At 42.7% G+C, this 12212-nt stretch overlaps 1 protein-coding gene across 2 annotated transcripts in view; it reads right to left on the reverse strand.

Moving 5' to 3' along the window:
* The window catches only part of igdcc3 (immunoglobulin superfamily, DCC subclass, member 3), a 67905-nt gene that overhangs the window by 8877 nt on the left and 46816 nt on the right, over window positions 1–12212 (reverse strand). For both annotated transcript variants that reach the window (XM_046389118.1, XM_046389110.1), the window contains exons 8-13: window positions 4354–4601; window positions 2842–3006; window positions 1878–2066; window positions 1571–1675; window positions 1250–1385; window positions 924–1134 (exon numbers count right to left, since the gene is read on the reverse strand). In XM_046389118.1, coding sequence (XP_046245074.1) covers window positions 924–1134; window positions 1250–1385; window positions 1571–1675; window positions 1878–2066; window positions 2842–3006; window positions 4354–4601 — 1054 coding nt within the window. The remainder of the gene's footprint in view (window positions 1–923; window positions 1135–1249; window positions 1386–1570; window positions 1676–1877; window positions 2067–2841; window positions 3007–4353; window positions 4602–12212) is intronic.

Below are 12212 nucleotides of genomic sequence, written 5' to 3' on the forward strand. Positions count from 1 at the left end.
TTTGCTTTGTTTACATACGGAATGGACAGGAAACATGACATGAGAGGAGACGAGAAACAGTGGCTACATGGCAGGATGCATCACTTCTTTTTCATTTGAGGATCAATTTTAGTGCACTTGGCACCTGACATCTTTTTTTTTAGCTGTTATATTACACTGTAATACATGAAGCATGGACAAAGCGTATGCAGGTGTTATAAAGTTCAGCCTCAACCTTAAAGATCTATAGAAAACCATTTATCCTGTTTTGCTGTGTTGTGTTGTCTATACTGCACTGTTTTGTTGCGAATAATTAGCTTTCTATTGATCAATTTTAAGTGGTGTTAGCAAGCTGTGAGTTTTAGAAGCTGGAGGAAAGGAACAAAAGAAAAGCAAACATAAATCTGCTGGTGTCTCTTTTAAAAAAAAAGAATTAGAGTTCCTTAAAAAAGTAAAAAAAAAATAAAATAAAGCCTAATAATAATCATTATCATCATCATCAACATCAGTTCAGTTTCTCACTCACACTGTTGAACTGCTTTTTTCCTGATAACAGTCAGTGAAATTGTTTCTGTGCTTATTGGAAAGCCTGAGCATGAGTGACAATTAAAGTGAAATTGATTTAAAGATAAACTACATTTTATAACAGCTGGAATTTTTTCCCCGCAGCTTCAGGCATTGATTCTATTAGTTATGATAACACTGCACTCAACAAAGTAGCTTCTGAGAAATCAGAAATGTTATATATTTTTTCTCAACTGACAGAACTGACGGCTTGGGCTGCAAAAATAGTTCCAATAAATCTGATTTAAAATGTCTTTCACCACAACAACTGTACTGTACTGTAAATATAACACATATAACACAACCCCCCCCACCACCCCCCCCAAAAAAACCAAAAAAAACCCAAAACTTCTTGTTCAGTTCTCACAGTCAGGACTCACCATGCATGTATCTTGTATGTTGGGTTGAGTGAAAAGTCTCTCGAGCTCATTGCTGTCAGCCACTTTCTTCCCTGCTGTGCCGCCGTTGACCTCCATCTCTCTCCTGGCGGCCCCGTTCAGCCCAGAGACCCCCTGGGAAGAGGAAGAGGATTCCAGCACTGCGCTGTGCCCTGCCTGGGGGGTGGCCTGAACCGTCTTACACATCATTAACCTGGGGATTGCATGAACATACCCACATGAAACACCCGTCAGCTGCAGATACAGGATAGACACTAATTATTTCCATTTGCGGCCGTTACGGATTTACACATCATGTCTGTGCTGACCTTCCGCGGTAGCTGAAGGCGAGGAAGAGCACGCAGAAGATGATGCAGGTGACTCCGATGTGAATGCCGATTATGATGCCGGTAGTGGATGTTTTGCTCTGTTCGTCTTTCACGCAGTCACATGAGCCGTCCAGCACTGAGGAGATACAACACATCTCACAGTCACAGCAACACCAAAGTTAACACACCTGTCACCTGATGTGCATGAGAAACATCAACTGTCAGCAGCACTTTGTTCGAGACAGAAGATGAGATATGTGACTCAGTCAGGTGTGGAGCAGTGTGTATGTGTGACTGTGTTTGGTTGAGGCAGACAATCACCAGATTTCTCCACCGCCTCCCGAAGTGAAACAAATCGCACGGTGGAATTGCCATCTCCATGTTGGTTGTATGCGAGCAACTTTATCTCATAGACCAGCGTAGGATCTGAACAAGCACAAAAGACAGAAAGAGATATCCACACAATGAATGAAGCACAGGTTTCTCAGAGAAGATCTCAATATTAACTGGACATAATTTCTCAGGGTGACATGTGCTTGATCCATCTTCAGTTAAGATTACGGTTGAGATTAAGATTATAGAAACTGCTCATGACATAACTGTATGACTAACAAACTATTTGTCTCACCCAGCTGACTGATGTTGTACTGGGTGACGTTGCAAGGAAAGTTGAGGGGACCAGTGAACAGTGGTGTGTGGGCTCTTCTGTAATACAGCCTGAAGCCTTGATGTTGGCCCATCTTGGAGGAAGGTTCCCACGTCGCTTGTATAACACTGCTGTTCACGACCTTGGTGTAGAGGGAAGGAGGCGCGGGCACTGCAGCACAATACAGACTGTCAGCTAAAGTGGCTCGACAACATGATAGCTACAGCACCTACCAGTTAACAGGGGAAATTTTAGATTGTGTCTTTGAAGTGTGAATGATGATAAAAGCATCATTTTGCACAAACGCATTAAAAATGTTACCAGATGAAGTTTTGCATTTTTTTACTCTGATAATGTTTCACAGTTGACAATGTCTTACAATAGAGTCAAAAGAAATGTAAATTAGATTAGGATTTTGATCAGGAGTCACAAATAAAATGTGTCAAGATGGCAAGCATATCAGACGTGTGTTTTACAGCCGTGTCTCAAGCAGCGGATCGGCTCTTGTTTTTATCTATGCTGCTGTTTGCACCAGCCCCATGCAGGCTCATGTCTCAGCTTTGTCTCATTTGCATAACTATGACCTCATGTGTTTAATTAAGCCTCAAGTCTATTTTTGTTTTGACAATACACATGCAAAAGTGAGGTTGGCAGAGCAGATTGTGCTGCTCCAGTTTGTAATGCAGGTTAAAGCTGGCCAACATTTCCTTACTGGACTGATTAGTTTGTTAAGCTTTCTGTTTTATGCTCCAAAATGCAAATGCCACTTTTGTTAGTGTTTGTAATGTGCCTGTTCAGAACATGGTGCTTTTCTGTTATCTTAAGCTCAGTGACAGTTTTAACCTTTAGTGTGATGGCTGTTACTGAACATTTCATTGATGCCAGCTGTATTTTTCTCCAGTTTCCCAAACTGTTTGCGACGCCCTTACTGATGTTCCCGACTCACCCTCCCCATGAGTGCTCTCCGTGGCACTGTCCGACGGTTTGCTGGCCCCGTGGGACGTGTAGGCCTTGACGTAGAAGGTGTAGCTGGTGGAGGGCTCCAGGTCCTTGATGATCTGCTGCACTGTCACCTTACTGACAGCCTCCTCATACTCCATCTCCACTGGGTCTGAAGGAGAAACAGAAAGAGAAGGTGAGGGTGGAGAAAAAGTGAGAGAAGGAAAAAGGAAAGACATAAATGGGAGAAGAAAATGATGTAAGGAGAAGGAGGAGGAGGAGGAGCAGCCATTAAAGTGATGGAAAATAAGATCAAGAAAGGACACAATAAATACAATCTGTTTCCATTTTATGGTTATTGCCTATTTGACTGGTTTTATCAGAGCAGCTCTGATAGGTAATAGCTAATCTAGTTTGGCCCTAGGAGCCTGAATGACAGTGATTGGGTGAATTGCCGGGGTGGAGTGAGGAGATGGAGGGGGTAAAAGGGGGAGTTATAAAGAATGTGTTAAAGCATTTTATTGCTCTTAATCCAGAGACAACCAACCATAACCACTATCTACCTCCAGCCCTCAACCATTGGACCATGCCATCTTGGAACGGTAATTACTGCAGATCCTATTGGTTGGCCCCCGAGGCCCTTCATTATCCACCTGATAGAACTACAGAGGAAAACGGCAGCTGGTGCTACAAAACTGCCACCACACACAGTAATACAAACACACATAGACAGCCACACACTTGCCCAAAGCTGCAAACAGACACACTGCAAGCACGCGGGCTAGCATGCACAGGTGCATACACAGAAAGCATCATCCCAAAAATCCACGCAAGCATTGATTTTGTTTTTCAGTCATCCTACTACACCATCTTTAAAATGGAATGTGGGGATTTGCCTGGTGAATGTAATGCAAATGCCATGGGAAACAGTAGAAACTGTGACTTTATCAGATTTTCATCATTCATAATTCCTATTTCATAACTGAGACGGTTCATAGAGTTGTTGGGTTGTATCGGTCTGTAACTCGCAACAGGAGATCATTTCCTTGTGAATTACATTTGACACATGTGACACCATGCTAAGCACGCAAGAGAGCTCACACTTGCAGTTTGGAAGTAGGAATCATTTGTGAAAAGTGACACGGGGAGCCATTTGCAATCTGTGCTTAAGCTGTGAGCAAATCGCTTTTGTGACATGGGCCTCTTGGATAACACTGTCAGCCTCATTTGTTGTTTTGGATTTTATAATTAAGCACAATTTTGTTTAGCTGCAGGCATAACTTTTTCAGTGGAAAGGACTTTTGACTTCTCTGTAGGGCTTATTAACAATGCAAAGGTCATTCATCTGGAGTGATCACAAAAGATTATTTTTTCTTTCTTTAGCCTCTCCTCATCTCATATAGCCACTGAAAAAGTTTTCCTGTGTCAAAGCTTGTTTAGTACCTAAATTTATCTTATTGTAACATATTTTCATGTCATCTACTACACATAACTATTTGGACCTACAGTGCAGCCTCACCTGAGGTCCTGCGGATGTGGAGAACATAACCAATGATGTCCTGAGTGTTCTGATCAGGCTCCCTCCAGGACACCCGAATGGTGGTTGGTGAGAGGGCCTTGGCCTGCACATGTGTGGGCACACCGGGCAGTCCATCAGCCCAGAGTACTGTGAGGCGGGCACTGGCCTGCGTGGAGCCAGCGCTGTTCTCAGCGATACACTGGTAGATGGCCTCGTCATCCTGGCTAATGCCATATATCGTCAGTGTGCTGTGAGAGGAGAGAAGAGGTGGAAAAAGAAAAAAGGAAAAGGGGAAGTTTAGTTTCTCCAACACCAAAATGAAACATAAGAGCCACTGTATGAGGATGTATGTGCGAAGTCTACAGTCCCAATCCAAAACGTAAATTCTTATGTTGAATAGTTGTTAATTGAAATTCAGTTTTTCAAAATAAAATACATTTTTTCAAAGTACTCTGTTACAACACCTGCACTATGCATTGCACACTGGCTGAATTGTATTACATCAACGGAAAAAAAAGAAACTTTTTGTTTCATGCTTTGGGAAGTATGAATCTTTATGCATGAGTTTAAGTTCTTGTAAATATTATGCTGACATACAACACCAAATACATGTCTTCTTTGATGGCGGTAACTTAACTCCATCCACTGCAAAGTTCATTGTTTATATTTGTTTGAGAAGTAATTTGCGACTGCAGCGTTCGGACAGGGTGGGAGGACATGGTAGATTGTATAATATTCTCCCACAAGTGAATTACCTGTATGTGAATACAAGGACTTACTGTAGGTGTGTCATACCTCAGATTAAGACTGCATACAGCCAAGAGACTGAATATGATGGTTTGTCAAGAGGTACTGTGGTCAGCTCTGTGTGTGTGTGTGTGTGTGTGTGTGTGTGTGTGTGTGCAGACAGCAGAATTCATCTGTCCATGCACACAGATGCAAACACACCCACTGACACAAAACCTCCCACACAGAGTAAATCATCTTTCAGCTTCAGTCTTTCTACTGAATCTCTGCTTCTTCCTCCTATTCTTCCTTCTAACTTGGCTAGTCCTCCATCCATTACTGGAGAATGTAAGGGTGGCATTGTGTGTATGAATGTCCTTGTTGAGTAGGTGTTATTAGATGACATAAACCACGACTTTCATTGTGTTGTTCCTGTGGTAAAAATAAAAATAAAGCATTTAACATACTATGGAAATGACAAACATTTCTTCAGGCCATTTTCATGCCAAGGTCATTTGTGCTTTATTTAAGGTATAACATGTGTAGGAGAAAAGTTAAATGGGAAGAAGGATGGGCTTGAGGAGTCTTGTGCATTTTCTCTCCTTCAAGATGGTGAAGCCTTTTGGTCGTGGCATTTTAAGAGATCATAAGTATTTTTCAAATAAAGGGAGGAAACCCCTCTAAACTCTGCTTCTCACGCTGCACTTTAAGTTGAAAAAGTAGAACTGAATGTCACAGGAGCTCAACATATCCTGAGGCACAGTGTTAAACTGTCACTTGCAATTTGTAAGAACCTGCAAAACAGACCGTCATCGTCTTTTGAGTGGCAGGTTGGACCCTTGATGTATTAGATCAAATTTTATTAAGAAATGCCAGGATAGTTCCTGCAAGGAAAAAAAACAGAAGTGAAAGGTCTGTTGGTTCTTATTTGCCACCTTGAGGACCTGTGAAATGGCACACGAGGGAAGCGATATTTCCGCTCTCGAAAGACGGAGCTGACCTCAGACCAGCCTCAGCGTGGTTTGTGAGGATGAATTTGTAAGGACAGGCGAGTACTCTTCTGGGTCAGCGGGCAGGTTGGAGAAGTGAATCATTCCATTTCCTTTACAAAATTGATGTGCAGGGATACAATTACTGTACGTCTCTAATCTGGGTCAGCATTGGCTGCCACGTGAAGGAGTTACTATTCTCTCCAGTCTGTCAGGTGGATTCAATCTGGATAATTATCAGGTCAAAGAGGCCCTCTGTATTTTAGCGTCTCTGAGCCAATCTCACCTCTGACCCCCGAGGTGGCAGCAGTCGCCAGCCCTCACCTCGCTACTCAACCATCACATTTCTGACAGCCTTTCATATCAGCAATGGATGGAGTGTTTCCAGACAGGTAGACGTGAGCAGAAGCAGCCAAGAGGCCCCCGGGGACACATTGCCCAATGCCACCGGGCCCCCAGAGCATGTAAGGGGAATGCGGGGAAATTTCACGAGACCTTGTTTGTTTCTGAAGGTACAGTAGCGTCCAATCGCATGCTCAATCACAAACACATGCCTAGCTACATACACATACACGCCGACTGACCCTGCTGACGTGTAGCTTATGAAATTCCACACTTACAGTCAAAACTTCCTTTCCAAATTCCAGGGTGAAAGCTTGAATGCTTTCGGCATTTTAGAGTATCAGAAAAAATAATTCTTAAAAAAATTAACTCTTGTAAATAAAGTTGATAACAGCACATTGATGACTGCAGCAATTTAAATGTTTTAAGATAAATCGTGCAATGAAATTCTTTTTTGCTAATTTTAAAGTTGCTGTCCACAAGATTCTGTGCTTTTGTTTCACTTTGGCATCATCTTCAAAATACGTAAATACATTAGTGTTGGTGGTTTTTGGACACACAAATGAGCAGCACTGTTGGGCACAATTCTTTCTCTTTGGATTGTCAAATGATTTGAATGATTAATTTGTTTAAAGAAAAAAAATAGCATAGTATTTATTGTATTAATTGAGTTCTTTGTTGGGCGGCACGGTGGTGCAATGGTTAGCACTGTCGCCTCATAGCAAGAGGGTTCCAGGTTTGAGTTCTGGTCTGGGCCCTTCTATGTGGAGTGTGCATGTTCTCCCTGTGCCTGCGTGGGTTTTCTCCAGGTACTCCAGCTTCCTCCCACAATCCCAAAAAACATGCACATTAGGTTAATTGGCTACTCTACATAGCCCCTAGGTGTGTGAGTGTGTGGTTGTCTGTCTTTGTGTGTCAGTCCTGTGATTGACTGGCGACCAGTCCAGGGTGAACCCGCCTCTCACCCGTAGTAAGCTGGGATAGGCTCCAGCTCTCCGTGACCCTGACGGGTAAGCGGTATAGAAAATGAATGAATGAAAGAAGGTTCTTTGTCTGGACAACCTTCTCATTTCTAAGGTCAAAGGGGAAGTCTTAAGCATCCAGATTTTCTCTTTTAAGTGCAAAATTCCTGTTACAAAATGACACACAATTCAAGAGACTCTATGAATCTTTTTTAGGGGTGTTTTTGATTCAAACGTCTGATCTATATTCATAGGCAACAGCAGAGCAGAAGAGGGGATTTGGGTGGTATGTGGCCTAAAATTTAAGCTGTGTGCTCATCTTAAATAAGCTCCAAAGCAAAGCTGTCCTGTCATGACAGGTTGACGCCATCATTTACTCATCAGTCCAAGGTCATTTCACAGACTGATGGGTAAGGCCGTGGGCCAAAGGAGTGGCTGACATAAGGACCTTGGGATTGTTGTTCGGCTGCTGAGGCTCTGTTTACTCTTTGTTGTCTCAGAGCAGCACCGTATCAATAGCCAGCGTGGCCATTCTGGATCCAGCAAGAGGGAAAGGGAGAAAAAAAAACACAGGGACAAAGAGAGAACAGGAGGAAGAGGTGGGGAAGGGGGAGGGGAGTAGGGATGAGCTGCCTGTGGCCTGAGAGGAGGGAAGGGCCCAGGGATATGACTGATTACAGGCAGGGTCAGAGTTCAAGGCCAATGCCCAGGCCCCAACTCTCTGTAATGGGAGCAGGAAGGGGGATGTGGGGCACAGAAAGGGGCCGCAAACAAGAAAGGCAGGTCTTGTCGAAAGAGGGCGGAAAAAAAAGAAAGAAGAAGAAAAGAGAGAAAAAAAAGAAAACAGTTGAAAGGATTTTGCATCGAAATGCCCAGATTTGTGTGGAGGCCTGTTCCTTCTTATGCTGGCCATTAATTATAAAACACACCACGGCGCTCACACACACACTTCAACCACAGCTTAAAGTCTTCACACACAAATGTAAAAATGACCTTAGGTTTTCTAAATTACTTAGGGAAAGAAAGTGAATTGAAAAAGGCTCATGGGATCTTTGTCTCACACCTTCAGCCACCAAAACTGAGAATCATCAGCTACAGTGCCATTTTTAAAGCAATACAGGCTGTCTTTCAACCTCAAGATGATCGCACTGTCTGATGTGAGATCACAGTTTGTACATGTTGGATGATTACACTTGTCAGCTTTAGAGACACAAGAGTGAGCCGAGGCCTTATGCATAATTAGCAACAGCTCTCAAAGAGGCTTTAAATAGCCATAACAGCATGTTTTACAGGAGCCTGGTCTGCAAAGTCCAGTAATGAACAGGCTAACAATAATGTGTGTGTGTTTGTGTCTGAGCATGTGTGCAGGTGTGTGTACCAAACACACAGCTTTGCCCTGAGCCACAAATGTCTGTTTACAGAAGCAGCCAATCAGCTCTCCTCTGACATCATCTTATACAGCATTTCAGCTGTAGCTGCGTCTTCTCAGTGTGCGTTTTGTGTATTTTGTGTACGTGCACAGGAGACGTTCAGGGGCAACACGTTAGAGAATTTTCATGTTTGATTATGCGTGTGCACAAAATGAATGATGGCATGCACCACGGGGATATTTGTGCACATACGGGCTCACTTGTGTTTTGATTAATGTGTGTGCATGCGTGTGTGTGAATGAAATGTACAATCGATTCCCCTTCCCTCGCTTGTCCGGTTTGCTTTTGAAGGTCAGCGTCATGAGAGACGGCTGAGCGGAGAAACCTCTACGTGCGTATATTTTTACACAGCAACGCACATTAATTAAAATCTCTCTGCGAGGTATGCTGCACTCGCTGCATATCCAGGCTCCCCCTATTAGACAGAGTATGTACATACAAGAACAGAATAATTTTGCTGCCTGGAGTTGTTGAATAGCATTTGCATTTCATTACTATTGTTTAGGCTTGGTTCAGGAGTAAGTAAATTGTGCCTCATGCCATATAATTCTCCTTCCTTTCAGGATATCCAAGACACTAGAAAATACACCACAAGGGTTTGGGAGTCTCTGTTAAAACTCACCTTATTATGAATTTCCCAACGTGGTCTTTTATAAAATTTCATATACAACTAAAATTTATGAGGTGGCTACGGCTCAGCTCGGTGGGAGAGCATGTTGAACTTTAATCACAGGGCTTGGTGGTTGTACCTGTGCCTCCTCCAGTTAATGCACATTAGATATAAGTGATGTTTTTTGGATAAAAGTGTTAACATAATCTAATCTTACAGTAAGAACTTTGCATTTTGTAAGAAATGCAAATACCACAAGATGCCACAACACTTTGTTGTTTAACAATTAATGATTCTACTGAGTAAAATGTTCACACTGAAAGAGTCAGCAAAATGTTCACTCTCAATGTAGTTAATTTGTTTTCCTCACAAAAGGTAAATGCTTAGACAACTCAAAGCACTTTCCTCTTAGTGAAATATTGTGGTTCTGGTTAAAAATTAATAACATCGCATCCTGTGCTTTAAGCTGATGCTGACTTTTTAAATGTGCAACCTCATCCCAGTTTGTTCTCTAACTTTCACCAATTGGACTGGCGGTATAAAGCACACAACAGAGGAGACACGGGATACAGATCCTGATCCAGCGTAATGCACACCTAACAACCCAGATCTCCTTCACACTTCCTGGATTGGAAAAAACTTTACGAGCTGAGAGAGCTGAAACAATTTGTTCATTAATAATATGTATAACAGTAATACACTGACAATAACATTTTACGGCACATAATACTTACATTCTTTTGCTTGAAATACAAATGCAGGCATTTTAATTGTAGTGGAGTGTAATATCAGTAAAGGATCTAAATACTTCTTCCACAACTGCAAATACCGTGCAGGAGACACGACACTGGGAGAAAGACAGTGATAATGAATCAAATTTTTAAGAGATTTTTCTGCTCATCTCAGAGTTCAGTGAACTCTTTGGATGCACATCAAGTCGCTCTGTTCTCTAAATAGTTAACTGCATTTGATCAACTAGCTGAGTCTATGGGCTAATTAGCTAATGGCAGGTCTCAAACTGAGGCCTGCATCCTCACAGAGCGGGCTTTGTGGTGGTGCATGAGATCCATAATACAGCAGGTCTTAAGCATACACCAATAGCGGTAAGCGGAAACACTGTGATGCCCTGACTGCCCACTTTATCTTCTTCCTCTCTCTCTCTCTCTCTCTCTCTCTATCTTCTCATTTGTTCATCCAGCTGACTCATCATTTTTCTTTTGACCACCCATTAACTTTCCCTCTTTTTTTTGGTCTGGCCTCTCATTTATTTCTTCCTTCTCTTCCTTCCTCATTTGTTAGTCCCTCACTCCATCTCTCTGACTAATATAGACTGGTGGAGGCAAGTGGGAGTGGAGCGGTGTCTGTGAGCGATGGAGGTGTCTGCTCCCGTCACTCACTGCTATAGAGTGCATGTATTGATTTTTTTGGTGCATATTTAACACATTCACTTCATATTTCTCTCTCTGAATCATAACAACATACACGGATGGTTGGTTGCCAGGGTCAACTGGAAAAATTGAACTTTCCGTGTGCACTTATGCATAACAGAATTTACTCAACACATTTGCTGGATGGATGGACGGATTATAGCACCCAGCAGTACTAGCAATAGGCTAGACCTCCATGTCGTCATAAGAGGTCATCAGCCATTAAAACTCATATGAGGCTTCTCTGAGATGTTATACTCTTACATTCATCACAACCTCAGATCCAGGAGGAGCAATGCAAATTTGCTCATCCAGTCTACATGTGTTTGTGGACTTGGTGAAGGCCTATGAGTGTGTCTGCCCTGTAGGATGTACTGCGGGAGTACGAACTGTCCCATTCTAATGTAACCAAAGTGAGACCTGTGTACAAAATCTTAAAGTCAAACACATTTTAAGTGGGTATTAGACCGCGCAAGGGTTGCGCCTGTCCGTAGTATTCATGGACAGGAGCTCAAGCAGCAGTCAACGCAAGGGGAGTGTCATGTTCGGGGACCAGTGCCCCTGCTTCTTGCAGATGTTGTTCTTCTAGCTTCATCAGACCATGATCTTCAGCACACACTGGGGTAGACTGAAAGCGAGTGTTAATTGGTTGGGATAACAATCAGCACTTCAAAACTGGAGGCCATGATTCTCTGCTGGTAAAAAGTGGTGGATTCCCCCCTCTGGGTTGGGAGTGACTTGCTGCCCCATACAAAGGAGTTCAAGTATCCCAGAGTCTTGTTCATGAGGGAGGGTAAAATGCAGCTTTAGATGGACAGGCAGATTAGTGTGGTGTCAGCAATAACGCAGGCGTTATAAAAATCAATTGTGGTGAAGATGGAGCTGAGCTGAAGCAAAACATTCGATTTGCCAGTCGATAAACGTTCCAGCTAAGCACTATCTTTGGGTAGTGACCAAAACAATGATATTGGGGATATTGGTGTCCAAAATGAGTTTACTCCAGAGAATGGATGGGCTCAGCCTAAGAGATATGGTGAAGAGTTCAGAGTAGAACAACTTCTCATTTGCACTGAAAGGAGCCAGTTGGGGTGGTTTGAACATCTGATCATGATGCATCCTGGGTGTCTTCCCTTCAGAGATTTGCAGTGCACATCCAACTGGTACCAGAATGTGGTTGAGAGATTATATACTTTATCAGGCCTGGGATCGCCTCAAGATCCCCCAGGAGGAACTTGAAAACGTTGCAGGGGAGAAGGACATCTGGAATTTTAATTTAATTTTTAATTTATTTTTTTAATTTAAGTTACTTTATTAATCCTAAACTGGGAAACTACTTCTCTGTATTTAACCCATCACTGATTGAAACACACACA

Source organism: Scatophagus argus, chromosome 1, assembly GCF_020382885.2.
Source record: "Scatophagus argus isolate fScaArg1 chromosome 1, fScaArg1.pri, whole genome shotgun sequence".
Lineage (NCBI taxonomy): Eukaryota > Metazoa > Chordata > Actinopteri > Scatophagidae > Scatophagus > Scatophagus argus.